Raw genomic sequence first — 16,768 nt, 5'->3', positions numbered from 1 at the left:
TCGCATCTGACTAGGCTTATGTAAACACAATGACCTCTATTGTGATTACTTCCGGCAATCTGACCCGAATTATTTAGACCTGTATTGATATTCTGTAAGCGTTTGATCAACTCATTTCACTCATCGCTTCACTCGAGGCACTCACTTGTCAAATATAAAGTTCCTATTGTGTTATCGAGTTTGCCTTTATTTCTAAAAAATCGCTAATACCCGTTTTACTTCCACTCTGTTCTCGAGCGTGTGATACTGCAGTTGCTATCGAGTTTTACAGAAAACAAATGTAAAATATGGGACACAGCTACCTAGATACATCAAAATAATAATTGCATTAATAATGTCTAGTAAGACAAACTCAATATTGTGTACTGAGCACTGCCGTGTCTAAACTGTGTCACCCCACCTTACATTTTCATATTGTCATTTAGTATATAAGATCAATATTTTTATGTACATATTGTCAGTCTATTAACATCTCTATTTATTTATTAAAGGAAAACCAAGGCTGACTATACTTAAATAATGTCAATACAAACGTTACTTGTTATTGTCGCGTACAGTAAGCAGCAACAAAACGCAAACAAAGGGAGCGTTCTGATTGGAGCGCACACCCATCCAATTTAAATACGCACCGTAACGTACAGACGTAAAAATTACTCGATCGATATAACGTATATTTGTTCACTCCATAATTTGTAATTAATAGTATATTTAACAATAAATTTAAGATAGTAAGCAAATTCCATCATTTCAACAACCCTGTAATCTGCTGAAGCCATCAACACCTACCATCTATCATTCGAGCCGCAACATCATCTACCATCTGAGCATTGGAGCCGCAACATCATCTACCATCTGAGCATTGGAGCCGCAACATCACGTACCAGTTATTTAAAGAATTGCTCACATATTTGGTGTCTCGCTGATTTAATATTATCAGAAATAGATCTTTAATATACATCGTCTTAACCAACAACATCGTATCACTATCTCGCAACATGCAGTCTCACCGCGGATTCCGCTTTCGAATTCGTAAGTGATGCTTATAGAATAGCTCTACGATGAATTATTAGTCGATCAGTGTAAGATACAACGCCGACAGTCGTTGTCCGTGCGTCGCGATCGTCAACCGTATTACCTTATTATAAAGTACAAATTCACTGGAATCACTCACACACGGTTCTATTAATGTGTCACGTAACAATTTATTTTACTCTTTATTTCATCAATTACAGAACAAATGAAAAAATAGAAAATATTTATTAAATAATACAAAAGGCGGTGTAATCACTATAAAATACTATTTATTTTGTTGCTTTAAACATGTGCTTCCAACAATTACATGCAATTCAAAACTGTAATATATTTAACTAATCAATATGACAATATATATTTGCTCTAAAGTTTTCTACCATATCTATACAATATATATATGTTTTTTAAAATTTAATTTTCACTTTTTGGCGCTAAAATATTTTTACTTTTTATATGCATTTATGCACACTAAGGAACATCCTATACAGCTATATTGGTATTATAAACTCTTAATACAGTCTTACTGATGATTATTTTTATTTATCAATATATAAATCATAGGATATTTAAGTCTACCTTTGGGTGGATAGAGAAATAAAAATAAGAAAAGGGGCACGTAATAAACAAAAATATTTACATATAACTACAAATAACTTAAAATCCATAGCGCTTACAATATTATCTGACTGCATTAAGAATGAGTGCGTAGCGGTTTCCATATTGATTATCGCATGCCTCATGTTTCTTATATATAAATAATTACAGTATAACAACTGTAATTATTTATATAAAAAAACATCTATTCAAAAGAGCAACACACAACAAGTTTCTTGCTCATTCTTGTGATGAATCTGCATTCCGAATGAGTGGTAGAATAAAAATATGACTATTCAAAGTTGCTTGTAATGAGTTTATTTGACTAAAGATTATTTCTATTTCTATTATATCTATTCACATAAAGATATATATATATATATATAATACTAGCTTTTGTCCGCGGCTTCGCTCGCGTTACTTTATACCCTTATGGGTGGAATTAATCAAAATCCTTTCTTAGCGGATGCCTACGTCATAACATCTACCTGCATGCCAAATTTCAGCCCGATCCGTCCAGTGGTTTGGGCTGTGCGTTGATAGATCGCTATGTCAGTCAGTCACCTCTGATATATATCACAATATATGTTTTAATCGGAGCATGTGTAAACTATATCGCGTGCCGCCGCGGCTCTTGAAAGGATTCTGATTGAGGCACGACGCTACGTTTGTAACTACGCACTCAGATGTGGCAAATAGTTCTTCAGATAAGTTGAGAGAGAGACATAATACCTACAGGGTGGAAGTAATAATTACACAGTGGAAGAAAAGTATGTTAAATGAAGAGAACTACTCATTTCACTGAAATTTAACGTCTTGTATTTTTAGAACTTGCGTTTTTTTTATTATGAACGAGCCACTCGCCTCGGCTTCGCACGGGTGTACATGTATTATACATATAAACCTTCCTCTTGAATCACTCTATCTATTAAAAAACCGTTTCAAAATCCGTTGCGTAGTTTTAAAGATTTAAGCATACATAGGGACAGACAGCGACAGCGACTTGTTTTATACTATGTAATGATGGGTTTACACTTGGCCTTACCTTATCTGATGCGTTTAAAAAATTATATAATATATATTTTAGATTTAAAATTTTCGAGAAATCCTTCGAAAAATACTATAGATTTTAAATTGTTTAATTATTTTAAGGGAACCAAGAAATTATTTCTTTTACTAAAATTTATTATAGCAATAATAGACCCGGCCACGCGTTGCTGTGTGCTAAGGTTCTTGAATAAAAAAATATTGCGACTATATATTGAAATGTAAGCTATCCTATCTTTCAAGTTGGATCAAATTGCACACAATGTGCAAATCAAATTTGCAATTGGTACATTAGTTAAGAGTCCATCGCGGACAAACAACGTGACACGTAATTTTTATATATAAAGATTTTATGTTCGTTTTGTTCAGACTAGTTCTGTATTACAACTCTATGTAGTAGTTGGTATTTGGTTCGATTATAGTAAATGTGGTATGAAAGTTAAATAATTATATTACGCATATTTGTACAGTTGTGCAGTTTGTACATAAATTAACTACCGCATAGTTCGCACTTGGCTCGCGGTCTACTGTAGTTCGTGCTGTGATTCCAGTTGTGGTTGTGATTCCAGTTACCTTCTCGACCGAACCTTGGACTGTTCATATGACTTGTGTATAAAAAGCGTAGATACGTAGAAATGAATTGGGATACGTTGTACCTGATTCTAGTTCTCAGCTTAGCACTGTACAAGTGGTTTGTAAGTATCATTTTTGTTAATTGTAAATGTTGTTTCTTCTTTTGTTATGAATGTATTTATTACTCGACTTCGCGTGGTATTTTATTTTATTTTTCTAAAATAAAAGTAGCCTAAGTTACTCCTTATTACATCAGCTACCTGCCAATAAAAGTCCCGTCAAATTAGGTCCAGCCATTTCAGAGATTAGCTGGAACAAACAGACAGACAGACAAAAATGGTAAAACATGTTTTTTTGGTGTATGTACCGTATTTATATTCGTTTGCATGTAGTAAAAAACGGTTATTTCAATATTACAAACAGATATTCCAATTTTATTTATATGTATAGATAAGTTGCTGTTAGTATTGATAGTCGTGTGATATGATGTTTACCTTAAGATGTTAAAAAAATACTTAAAACCGATCCATCGTTAACTGGCTACGAGTTGAGAGCTGGAAGTCTGTAGCATGCATGGTTACTGGTACGCATGTATGTCTTAATCGTTTAGCGAATGACTGAGTATCGGGTTCCTCGTTCACAAATCCCTTGAGTAGTATCAAGGCCGAGAGCATGTCGACTGGAGGAGCGTCCCTGATACTCAGAATTACCAAACGGTATTCGTTGAAGGTCATCCAAGTGTACGCTCCAACTTCGACGCATTCCGACGATGAGGCTATGTATGAGGATATCTCCAGAGCCATACGTAGTACATTTTTACGTTACCATAAGGAACTTTAACTTAAAATTGGACAAACGAGGTGGTTATGAGCTGAGAGTGGCGCAATTTGGTATCGGTGACTGGAGCTTCCGAGGTCAAATGCTGGCCGATGGAGAGGGAGAGCGTCTTTATGAGGAACTCCTTCAGGTAGCCGGAACACCGAAAATGGACGTGGATTAGTCCCATAGGTGCCTCAAAAAACAGGATAGATTTCATCTTGTCGACGAGAAGACAGATTTTCAATGATGTCTCTGTGATCACTGTCGTCAAAATTAGAAGCGATCACCAGATGGAATGAGACACACTAAGTCTGAATCCAAAACTCGAACGATTCCCACTTATGAAATCTACGCTCCATTCTGCAACAGATCCAAAACCCCGAAAGCTTCCAGCTAGAATTGCAAAACCGCTTCGAATGTCTTGTCGATTGCATATTGCATGATTGTTTGGGAAACTACTCTGGTACCAAAATGTTAGGGAAAACGGTAGGTCACGTACCTATATGGTTCTGCGGATTTCTTGGGCTTCAGGGTCTCGAAGATATCTTCGCTAGCTTTCCAGTTTCACAGCAGGCCTCACAGTAGGTTTAACACAGTTTCACAGTTCTAATTTATTTTAATTCACAACACAATGCGCGCGCGCGTCAAGGCCGCTGTATGGTCCGTTTGTTACTAGTTAGGGAGGGGAAGGGAACGCGCGGGAACAGAAAACAAACGGACTCTAATATAATATAATATCTGTGCTTACGATGATATAGGGTAGATTTTGAACAGACGTGGATGATTATATTACACGTATTACTTTGGAAGACTGGACTGGCGGCATTAACATCGGTGGTTACAAAATTACGATCCGGCGTTACGCTGATGACACAACCTTATTTGCAACTAGTGCCGAACAATTAGAAATATTGCTTCAGAAAATAGAGCGAGTGAGCAATGAGTTTGGTTTGAAAATAAATCGTAAAAAGACGAACATTATGATTGTGGATCGCCCTAATAACAATTCACCTGAAATTACTCAATTGGCGAATTGCGAAGTGGTCCCATCCTACATTTACCTGGGGTTATTGGTCTCAAATGGAGGGGGCTGCATGGAGGATGTTAAGAGACGTATGGGCATGGTGCGAAACGCTACGGATAAAGCTAGAAAAAATCTGAAAAATATCAAATTCTACATTTAAACTGAAGGATGAATAGTGAAGTATGGTACTGCAGTCTCCGAACGACGTTTTCCAGTATTGGCAACTTAGCAGGCAAATCTTTGAATCCTTGACTTATGACTTACGCCACTTTAACATATTTTGTAAGGAAGGTTATTGAGAAAAACAAGGGTTCAAAAGTCTTTAACAGGAATTTGATGGATTTTATCTTTTCGTCCAAATTACTGTAGTTTCTCAAGACGTAGGTTTGCGATCAATGTGTGTTGCTAGTGAAGACTTATGCCTCAGAGACGTGGTTGTTAACTATGACCTCATAAATGAGCTTGAGAGTCATTTATAGGGCTATGTTTGGAGTTTCTCTGCGTGATAGTGAGGAGATTTGTTGAAGAACCAGAGTGACCGATATAGCCTGGAGAATTGCGAAACTGAAGTGGCATAGGTCAGGGCACATAGTTTGTTGGACAAATGGCCGTTGAGGCAGTAAAGTTCTCGAGTGGCGATCGCGAAATGGAAGATGCAGCGTGGGAAGACCTCCTAAAAGGTGGACCAAGTGGTCAAGATTGCTGTAAAGCGTTAATGCGAGCAGCGATGGAGGTCTTTGTTCACCAGCTGGTTGAAATGATGATGATGGAAATAATAAAAAAAAACTTTTCGTTAATTGTTCGTGTATGCCGTGACACGTCAGAGATAGGATGTATACTGTGTTTTTGGTGTCGTGATTAGGGTGGTTATTGGTCATATGGGAAGGTATTATATTTTTTAGTCAGATAAAACAATGTTCTTCATTCAAGGAAGATATGAATATTAATGGAATCTCCTTCGCGTTCACAGAAATGTTATCGAACGCTGAGCGACATGAAGGCGGAGGTGGAGGAGACGATCCGCGAGGGGCGGCGCGCGGCCGAGGAGGCGAGCGAGGCGGCCGAGGGGGGCGAGGGGGGCGAGGGCGGCGAGGGCGGCGAGGGGGGCGAGGCGGCCGAGCTGACGGCGCGCGTGGACGCGCTCAAGGAGCTCTACAACCGGCTCGGGGCCGCCGTCACCGCGCGCAAGCAGCGCCTCGAGGCCGCGCTGGCCGCCGCGCGGGACCTGCAGGCCGCGCTGGCCGCGCTGCGGGCCGGGCTCGCCGCCGCCCCCGCCGCGCCCCCCGCCGCCCGCGCCCTGCACCTCTCGCGGCTCGCGGCCGTGCGCGCCCGCCTCAACGCCGCGCACCACGCGCTCGCGCCCGCCGACCCCGCCCTGCGCGCGACCGTGGCCGAGCTCAACGCGCACTGGGACCGCCTGCGACGCCCGCCCCAGGTACGTGTCGCCCCCCGAATCGGAATGAGTTTTCATTACACCCTGTATAAATAAAAATTTTATTTATTACTTGTTAATACCATTCTGCCGAAATACAGAAACGGTGCAAAATAGAAGAATCAAGCTTAAATTAAACTATTACATTTATTCATATAAACCATTTTAACCATGTATATACTCATATTATATATCTTCATTGGTATGTCTTCTAATATATTTACAAAACAGGTGCCTGGTCAATATATGCTTTGTAATTGGCAAACTTTCATTTTTTATATTAATATAACTTTGTTTTGGTTCGTGCTTTCATATACTTATCAAATCAGAATAAAACTTGACATTTTCATAACTCTACAGTGTAAAATATTGTATATATTAATAACAAAATGGAGTACATTTGGTAACGGTTACGACGGCTGTCATTGCAATTGAACGGAACAGCTGCGGTAGGTGCAACATGTTCGATACGTCGGTACGTTGCTCGAGTCGCAGAACCGCACCGCGCTTGCGTGCGAAGTGTGCAATTTTTTTTTAGTTGAAGCCAACTAATTATGAACCTAAACTATAGCAAATAGCAACACCAACTTATAGATTACAACTTTTTTCTTCTTGAGGCAAAATTAACAAATAATAAAATGTAATAAGTTGAAACAAAGATTTGTGAAAAAATATCCCTTGGATAGTCGCGACTAGTATTGTATGTCTTAGTACACACTGTGTATCTCATTGTAGACGTCTCAAAACTCATACTTGTATATTGTGTACATAGCTTTATTTGTTTTAATCACTACCACTATACAAATGCACGTAGTCGCTTGGCGCGGTCCGGACGTTCGCGGAAGAGAACGAACGAGTGCTGCGTACGTGTGTGGATGTGAACCATGAACTACTAACTACACGTACTAAAGTGTTTGGAGGGTGTACAAACATACTGTGACACAAAAACCAGAACATTACTACACACGAACGCGTCTACGGGTACTCGATCACACACGAACATGTTCATCTCGACGTGAATGTAAATATACTAAATGTAAATAAGAGCTCCCGGTGTCGGTTCACTCACGTGTGGTGTGAAGATCGCTTGTCTCACAACATTAAACCATCTCACTCCGGCGCAGACGCGTCGGGTTTTCGACGGACTCACATCGCCCGGGAATCATGCTTACTCACGTTTGTCATCGACACGGTGCTACGGGTGCTTTGGGATTCACTTACCATCCGGGGAGTGGTGCAGCCGACCACGCGAGCCCAGCGGGGGCACTAACAACATACACGGTAGAGGCGGCGCGTCGGTACTAACCGCAAGTGGCTGACCGGTTTGTGATTGCAGGCCGACGACTCCGCCGACCCCGTCGACCCCGGAGACGCCGGTGACCCCGGTGACCTTGGTGACGCCGGTGACGTCGCCGAGTACGAGAAGGTCACGGATACCATCAAGAGGCGGCTCGAGAGCCCCGTCGACTCGACCGAGACGGACAAGCCTGAGTTCAAGAAGTCTAAAATACCGCTCGCGCTGAACAGCCCCGTGCCCATCCGGCGGGCCGTACAGGCGGCCGGCAGCGGCGCTCGCAGCTCGTCGCTGGAGCGCGCCCCCCGCCCCCCGCCGGCGCGGTCGCCCGCCTCGCCCGCCGCGCATCAGCACAGCAGTACATTCAATCTCCTCACCGACAGCGAACTCTTTACACAAATATCCAAGAATAAGGAGGAAGCCACCCAGAAGCCGCGGTCTGCGGATGGAGCGTCCGCAGATCGCGAGCCCGGCCCGGAGTCCTATCGGAAGGTCGAGGTGAAGGCCCACGAGATAGTGAAGGCGACGGTCGGGCCCGTGGAGCCGGTGACGACGCACCCGGACCCCGTCGAAACCGTGATAGAGTTCATCCCGCAGACCGTGGAGACCGTCGAGATCGTAGACGACACCGAGACCGAGTCGGCGGACGGGGACACCGGCCACCACAGCGGCCACCACACGGGCGGCGGGCTGGGAGCGGGGCCCACCACGTTCGTGGTGGAGGTGACGCGCGCCGAGCGCCGCATGCGGCCCACGCTCGGGATCCTGACGCACGGCCGCGGCGCGCGCGGACCGATGACAGTGACCATCGAGGCGCCCGACGTGATCCCCACCACGGGCCGCGTGGCGCCGACCACGCCGCCCGCCACGCCGCCCGCCACGCCCCCCGCCACGCCCCCCACCACCCCCGCGGAGGGCCCGTGCGCGCCGCCGTACGCGATGTGGGCCGTGCAGAGGTCGGTGCACCGGCGGCTGTGCGGGCGGGAAGTCGACGAGTACCTCATCCTGGACGACGTGCCCAAGGACCGCGCCGCGCTGCCGGAGCCTTCTCTCACGGGAGAAACTTTCGAAACTAGTACTGAAGTACCGAGTAAAGCGCACTATCGACCGATAGATCTCGCGAAGCGGTCGATTCGGCTGCCAGTGATACCTCAGGAATCTGACGTCTCGGCGCGTACTGACGAAGTAGACGAGAAGTCCACCACTGACGAAGAAATAATATATTCGGAAGTCGAAGATACATCTCAGGTAATAATTGTGAGATGTACTAGTAGATTTACGTGGATTTTCATTTATCTAAAATAACTAACCGACGGACAAAAGTTCTGAAAAAACGGTCCCCGTCGGCGACTCCTCGTTTGAGCGAGCGTGTGTGTTTTCAATTTCTAAATTTATTTTTGTAACGTTAACCCTTAGAGCGATGTCTATTCATATTAGTATATTTTTATTATTGTCGATGGTCATTCGAGATACTGAAAAATATTGATATTCTTGATTATTTTAATAAATGATTAAATAAATTATTTATCTCCATGTAAGAGATATATAATGCATTTTCTATAACAATATGATCGTCTAATTCTTCAAATTGTTATCTTCCGTATCTTGAATCCAAGTCGACTGTTATTTGATTACATGTGTACCTTTTTAGGAGATCGGCTGCTTCTTTCCTTAAACGTAAGTGAGTTTGAATTTGCGGCAAACAATTCGGATGAGTCCTAATTGACTGTAGACCTATCCAAATTTTGCAGTTTATAATATTTAGTGCGTAAGTACCGTGGCTATATAGGGCATGTGGTGCGGCGGCATGACCGTAGTGGCTGTTATAGGTAAACGCGGACGACGGCGAGCCTGGCGTCAGTGACCAGCCTGAACGTGGCGAGCGTGAGGAACGCGAGGAACGCGAGGAACGTGAGGAGCGTGAGGAGCGTGACGAGCGTGAGGAGCGCGAGGAATCCGCCGAGAGTGAGGAGCGCGGCTCGCCGCTGTGGACGTCGACGCCGGTGAAGGCCGCGCACGTGGTGGCCATGTCGCCCAAGCTGCCTGCGCGGGACCCCCACCACCTGCTCAATGTAATTCATTCAATTTTAATGCATACCACGCACTATTACAACTCAATATTGCTTGCTTGATGGCCTCGGCAGTTTAGCGGTTTAGCACACTGCATTATTTCCGAGTCGCAGTTACGATTTCTATCGTGTTGAGTTTTCTATGTATATAATAAAATCTATGTATTTATAACAGTTATCCAGTACCCATAACACAAATTCTGCTTGGCGTGGTATACTGGAAAAAGATTGTGGTAGACTATTTCCGCGTATATGTATTTCTGTTATGTAATCACGTGTGTGAGGATAACGAGTTGTCGGTCGCAGGGCACGTCCGGTGCGGCGGCGGAGGGTGCGCAGGGTGAGGACGACGAGGCGGCGGTGCAGGAGTTCAGCGCGGCGGCGGAGCTGATGGTGCGGCGCATGGACGTGGTGCTGCTGACCCTGGCCGGCGTGGACAGCGAGCGGGACCCCGCCAAGCGGCTAGAGGTACGCTCGCAGGGACCCCGGGCCCCGCTCGATTGGGTTTTGATGATATTATAGAGTATTGTTATAGTGGTAGCGGTGGCTGTACGAGTGCGAGGCCGATGTCGATCTGTATGCGTATTGTGCAGATCCTGAAGAACCAGCTGGGCGCGCTGGCGCCGGACGCGGCGGCGCTGATCTCTCGCGGAGACTCCCTCGAGTACTCGCAGCACGCCACGCACCCGCACCACGCACGCACCACGCACGCGCACCAGGTACGGACACGTACGCTTACGCAGTTCCCCCCGGAATTAATACCCGGTACAATTAGTTTCACCTCGAAACCCAACTTTCAGCCCTCTAAGGCGATGCAGAAGACTTGTCTCTGTCTGTCGATTTTATTATACGATTGTTTCAGGATAAATTGCGGAAAAAGTGGTCTATGATCATGACAGAGGTAGAGATTAAGCGTAACCAAGCCCTACAGGCGGAGGACGACGTCAAGGAGCTGACGACGTTGGTGGAAAGTCTGCAAAAATGGCTGAAAGAGATCGAGGACTTAAATGAGGCGCAAGCAATGGAGATGCTCTTGGAACAATTCCCGGACCACGAGGACGACGCCGAGCGTCTGCAAGAGGTATAGTATAGTAATATAGTATTTACAATAGTTAAAAATATGAGATGGCGCTATACATTGTTGAATAATATGAAAATAAAATTTATTGTTACTGTTAAACATACACGCACAACTCGTCCGTTCCGTTCACCGGTTGCTTGTATAGCGTCTTTTTTGTCCGAGTCACTGTTCATAGGCCACCGTTTGGTGCCCCACTACTTTCGAAAAACATAAGACTATAATTGACGATATACAGGCTGTCCCAGAACTTAACGTCAAGCCGAAACGGGGTGACAGGATTGATTGTAAGTATCATGAGAAAAATCTGAAAAAATATCTATCGCGTGTAGTTTGAAAATTATTTATGTAAGAAAAACCTAGAAATTTGGTCAAACTAACCATTTTTCGGTTATTGTGGTTAATTTTTATTGTTTTTGTAATTTTGTAATAAATCTAAACTAAAGTAGGTCAATATTTTTCATTATTTTATTAATTTTACTTACTTTTGTTGACATTGGTAAAAGAGGCGTCACTATCTGTCTCGCTCTCTCAGTGAAAACATGTCCACTAACCATCTCTCTCATCATACTTTACTTATTATTTTCAAACTGCAAGGGGAGAGATTTTTTCTCATGATGATAACCGAAAAAGCTCGACGTCGAGTTCTGGGACACGCTGTACAGTTGTCGTGGTGATCGTGTCGGTAGTTGTGCGGGCGGCTGCGCGCGCGGCACGTGTCGCACGCGGAGCGGGCGGCCGCGGACGTGGCCGCCGCCTGGCGCCGCGCCGACCGCCTCCACCGCCGCGCGCTGCGGCCACCACACTCGGTCAGTCACATAGCTTTTTACCCTCTTCCACTTTCCGATCTCTGATCGTCTGTAAATTAATTCTAACGTGTTCGATCCCCTTTTTTTCAACTTTTGTGTTTAATATACATTATTTATATTAGTAACAAAGAAAAAGTTCGTGTTAAGATCCGGTTAATAATATAAATAAGTTTTCTATCCTACTATTATTTCAAAGTTTATCTAGTCTGGTCTATAGTGCGCAAGTTTAAACAAATATCAGTATGTACCGTAGTAATGTAGGTGTGCGTATGCGCAGGAGGCGGCGTCGCTGGCGCGGCTGGCGGACGCACGTGGTCGGGTGAGGGCCGCGCACAGAGCAATGCGGGCCGCGCGCGACACAGACACAGACAAGGTACGGCACTACTCTGTGACACCCTTATTTCTGTTCCATTGGAATGTCAAGCAAGCCGACAACATGCACATGCTCGATGTTGAGCGATAACTGTCACTTATAGCACTGGCGTCGCATTGTCATTCCGGAGAACTGACATGTTAGAATTGTAATTCTTATTTGTAATTTGTATAACTACTATGCCTAACTTTGTTAACTACTTTAGACACTCAATTTAAAGTATCGAGTAATTTAGTTGTCGGTTTGTATCGAGTCCCGACCCAAGTACGTACATTTGCGGCAACTTTACCAAACTGGAGTGCGACGACAGTAAAGCATGATGGTGATGTCCAGGAGGTGGAGGCGGCGCTGAGTGAGGCGCGAGCACAGCTGGCGGCGACGGACGGCGAGCAGCACGTGGCCGTGCAGCGAGCACGTGGTCGCCTGCGGGACGCCGCCGCCGCACTCGCCGCGCAACGATCACACACTGACAGGTGAGTGGTGAGCGGTTGGTGCATATATACATGTGACAAACCAAATGTTCCGTACAGACTACTACAGTATACGAACAGAACACTTATAATCCGTTCGGTACACAGTGAGCGGACGGACAACGAGCAAGATGAGAAGGTAGAGAAGGAGAAGACGGAGGAGGAGAGCGCGGCGGCGGCGTGGAGGGAGAGCGCCCTCAGTCAGCTGCGGGAGGCGCGCGCGCTGCTGCTGGCCGCCGCCGCCAACGGCTCCGACCGCTCCAGCCTCGCCATCCGCCTCACCCTCGTGCAGGTACCGCCCCCCGCCCCCGCCCCACACTGCTGCTGGCCGCCGCCGCCAACGGCTCCGACCGCTCCAGCCTCGCCATCCGCCTCACCCTCGTGCAGGTACCGCCCCCCGCCCCCGCCCCACACTGCTGCTGGCCGCCGCCGCCAACGGCTCCGACCGCTCCAGCCTCGCCATCCGCCTCACCCTCGTGCAGGTACCGCCCCCCGCCCCCGCCCCACACTGCTGCGGGCCGCCGCCGCCAACGGCTCCGACCGCTCCAGCCTCGCCATCCGCCTCACACTCGTGCAGGTACCGCCCCCCGCCCCCGCCCCCGCCCCCGCCCCACACTGCTGCGGGCCGCCGCCGCCAACGGCTCCGACCGCTCCAGCCTCGCCATCCGCCTCACCCTCGTGCAGGTACCGCCCCCCGCCCCCGCCCCCGCCCCACACTGCTGCTGGCCGCCGCCGCCAACGGCTCCGACCGCTCCAGCCTCGCCATCCGCCTCACCCTCGTGCAGGTACCGCCCCCCGCCCCCGCCCCACACTGCTGCTGGCCGCCGCCGCCAACGGCTCCGACCGCTCCAGCCTCGCCATCCGCCTCACCCTCGTGCAGGTACCGCCCCCCGCCCCCGCCCCACACTGCTGCTGGCCGCCGCCGCCAACGGCTCCGACCGCTCCAGCCTCGCCATCCGCCTCACCCTCGTGCAGGTACCGCCGTGTACAGTTGACAGTTGGCAGTTGGCAGTTTGTACGGTGGTCGCTTTCCAATTTGTTGCTTGCTGAGTTTACCGTTGGTCGTGTGATCCTCTGTGAGACTCCGGTTCGCCGTCGAGTCTCCAGAGTGAGCCCCGCAACTGGTGCCCACTTGCGCAAATTGTTGAGAGCGATACAGTGCGTAATCCAGCTACACAAAGTGTACTTTGTCTAGCGAGAGAACGCGCTAGGATTGTAGACCGAATTTGTTGACGCAAATTCGTTGCTGCAATCCACTTGCGACTGTCTTACAGTGCGATCACCTGCCCTTTCAGGGCGGAATTCCCTACCTTTCGGTAGGTTCGTCGTGGGGTTCCAGCCCCCACACCACCCTCTTCCACCCCTCCAGTCCCCTTTCCTAGTACATCACCCGTTCGTGTCGTGATGTCGCAAAGGGGCAAAGCCCCCAGGAAACCTCCTGACAGGGGAGCTCCCCGAACTGTTGTGCGTCGGGATCTGAGGAACCCGACCAAGCTGGTCCCCGCCACTGAGCTGGGGACCTTCCACGCTCGCCCGGCATCCAAGGGCACCCCCTCTGCCCTCGCGGGAAGCGGCAATGATGCCGCCGACCGGGAACCAGGCAGAGGGGAAAGATGCGCGCAACCTGGCCCATCTAAAAGACGCGCACCGCTGTCGCCGACCTCGCCCGCTAGAGGCGACAAACGGAGGGACGTAGAGGAGTCCCCCCCCGCGACCTTGACCTAGTGAAGGTGCCGCCGACGCCGAGAATCCGGCTTGTGGACAAGGGCTACCAACCCCTACCGTCCCAGTCGGGTACCGTGCGGCGAAAGCCCTCACCCCCTCCGCGCTCACCCTCCCCCCCGCCGGATAGCGGGAGCGAGGAGGAAGGGGAAGACAGGCGTTTTTACGGCGACGTACATGCGTCGCCTGCGACCTCGCCTGAGCCTTCGCCAGCACCCTCGCGTGTGCCCTCGCCGCCACCTCGCTCCTATACGCTAGATAGGGGCGAGTATGATGCCACGTCATATGCGGCACTTGAATCGGTGCCACAATCGCCCGAGCCGATGCTCCCCCCCGTCCCCTCGCCGCGACGACGAACCCCGCCGTCCTTTGCGGCAGTAGTGGCAGGCCCCGCCACCCCAACCCCCGCCACCACGGCTCCAGCCCCGCAAATGCCCTCACAGGGTAAGGTCGCCGATACGGGCGTAGAACCCGCCACAGGGCGAGGCAAATACCCCCCCATAGTGGTAGAACGCCTCCCTAACTGGACGCGCCACTTCGACCAGCTCAGGCGCGTACTGGGGGAGGCACCCAACGCAAGACCCTACGGCACTGGGGTTAGATTCCTGCCTAGGACGGACGAAGAATTCCGTGCCGTCCAAAGGTATTTGATAGAGGCCAGCGAAAAGGACCCAACAATAAGTTGGTACTTTTATAGTCTGGCCTCCGAACTGCCCACCAAGGTGACGATACGGGGCCTCCCCGCCGACACCCCCAATGAGAGGATAGTGGAGGCACTGCAGGAGAAGGGGTTCGGAGTGCGGCTAGTGCGGGGCATACCCGCGCGTCGCGGCCGCCCCGGCTGCATTTTCCACGCCCAACTCGACCCCATGGACAGGGACGAGCTCACACGCTTGTACGCGACTGACGAGCTCCTGTACATGCGGGGCGTCGTGGTTGAGGCGTGGAAGCCGGCATCGGTGCTGCCACAATGCCACAGATGCCAGGCATTCGGCCATGCATCGGCCAATTGTCACCGGCCTGTAAAATGCGTTCGCTGTGGTGGGGAGCACCCGGCGGCGAATTGCGACAGGCCGCGTGACCAAAAGCCGACATGTGCCAATTGCGCAAAACCTCACACCGCCAACGACCGGAAGTGCCCGGTGTATAAAAGAGAGGCCCGGCAGAGGGGAATCAAACCCCGTCCCCCCGTCCCCCCGTCCCCACTGCGTCGTCGACGGCGCCCAAGGCGCAGCAACGGCGGCGCAATAATCCCACCGCGGCGCCTCGTACATACGTCGCCCAGGCTCCCCCTCCCGTAATAATGCTAACGCCTGGAAACCGCTGGCGCCAACCTAATGGCGCCGGCTAACGAACCGACGCAACGAGGCGCCGACGCAGGTGCAATTAAAAAGTGCCGCCGCCGAAGACGCGGCAAGAAGAGGCGCGGAGATGAGCCCGTGACGGCATCAACCCCAATCCCCTTCCTACCTGATCCCACCCCAATATTTGCGTACAACGCACCCCCCTCCCTTCCCATGCATGCCGTCCCAAATCAGGGCCCGCGTGCAGCGCCACGTCGCCGCCAGGCGGCGCCACCGGCACACAATGTGCCGAGAGTGGCTTTCAAGCCGCTTTTGGCGGACGTAAGACGCGCACCTCCCGCGCCTCCCACATACACCGCACACCCCGCGCCGCGTTCGGCACACGCCGCGCCCGCGCCCTTCACACAAGCGCCCGTCGACAGAGCACTGAACATGCTTATTAGCCTGTTGACGGAGCTGCTTACTACGCTCGCGGCCGGCGCGGATACAAAATCGGCGGCATTAAACGGATTGGCCAAAATCCAACAGTACACAAATGGCGGGTACTAGCCTGCGAATTGTGTACTGGAATCCCGGGGGAATAAAAGATAAAGTTCAGGACCTCCGTCTCCTAGCTCGCACCCAGGATGTGCACATCATACTCCTGGGTGAAACGAAGCTCACAGAAAAGGAGACGTTGAGGGTGCCTAACTACCACGTGTATAGACGCGACGAAACGTCACCGGCGGGCATTGCGTACCGCGGTACGGCGGTACTAGTCCGTCGTGACGTAGTCCACGTGGAGTTAGAGCGCCCCGAGTTCCGCGTCATGCGCTCCATAGGAGTCAGCATCAACGTCGACGGCGCGGAACTGAAGGTCCTGGCAGCTTACCGTCCCCCGGGACTGGAATTCAGCCCCTCCGATGTCCGGAACGTTCTGGATGGGAGGAGTCCCACCCTGCTTATGGGCGACCTAAACGCGAAGCACACGGCTTGGGGATCCCGTCTGTGCTCGCCGATAGGTCGAAGACTCCTCCAGGATTCGCAGATCCACGGGTACGAGGTGTTGGGCCCAGCGCACCCAACACACGTACCCTCAAATCCCACACATAGCCCAGACGTTCTGGACATTGCCCTAGTGCAGGCTGT

At 49.5% G+C, this 16,768-nt stretch overlaps 1 protein-coding gene across 1 annotated transcript in view; it reads left to right on the top strand.

Annotated features, from left to right (window-relative positions):
- The window catches only part of LOC131847512 (dystrophin, isoforms A/C/F/G/H-like), an 80,261-nt gene extending 64,624 nt beyond the window's left edge, over window positions 1-15,637 (top strand). Inside the window, exons 22-35 of the mRNA XM_059197093.1 lie at window positions 6,060-6,524; window positions 7,474-7,722; window positions 7,858-9,063; window positions 9,645-9,887; window positions 10,191-10,352; window positions 10,478-10,571; window positions 10,712-10,965; window positions 11,652-11,771; window positions 12,049-12,144; window positions 12,478-12,617; window positions 12,723-13,298; window positions 13,400-13,589; window positions 13,935-14,306; window positions 14,405-15,637. Of these exons, the coding sequence (XP_059053076.1) occupies window positions 6,060-6,524; window positions 7,474-7,722; window positions 7,858-9,063; window positions 9,645-9,887; window positions 10,191-10,352; window positions 10,478-10,571; window positions 10,712-10,965; window positions 11,652-11,771; window positions 12,049-12,144; window positions 12,478-12,617; window positions 12,723-13,298; window positions 13,400-13,589; window positions 13,935-14,306; window positions 14,405-15,637 (5,400 nt within the window). The remainder of the gene's footprint in view (window positions 1-6,059; window positions 6,525-7,473; window positions 7,723-7,857; window positions 9,064-9,644; window positions 9,888-10,190; window positions 10,353-10,477; window positions 10,572-10,711; window positions 10,966-11,651; window positions 11,772-12,048; window positions 12,145-12,477; window positions 12,618-12,722; window positions 13,299-13,399; window positions 13,590-13,934; window positions 14,307-14,404) is intronic.
- Window positions 15,638-16,768: the final 1,131 nt, after the last annotated feature.

This window comes from Achroia grisella, unplaced genomic scaffold, assembly GCF_030625045.1.
Source record: "Achroia grisella isolate CSIRO2021 unplaced genomic scaffold, CSIRO_AGI_Agris_v1 utg537, whole genome shotgun sequence".
NCBI lineage: Eukaryota > Metazoa > Arthropoda > Insecta > Lepidoptera > Pyralidae > Achroia > Achroia grisella.
This window is presented reverse-complemented; position numbering and strand designations above follow the sequence as displayed.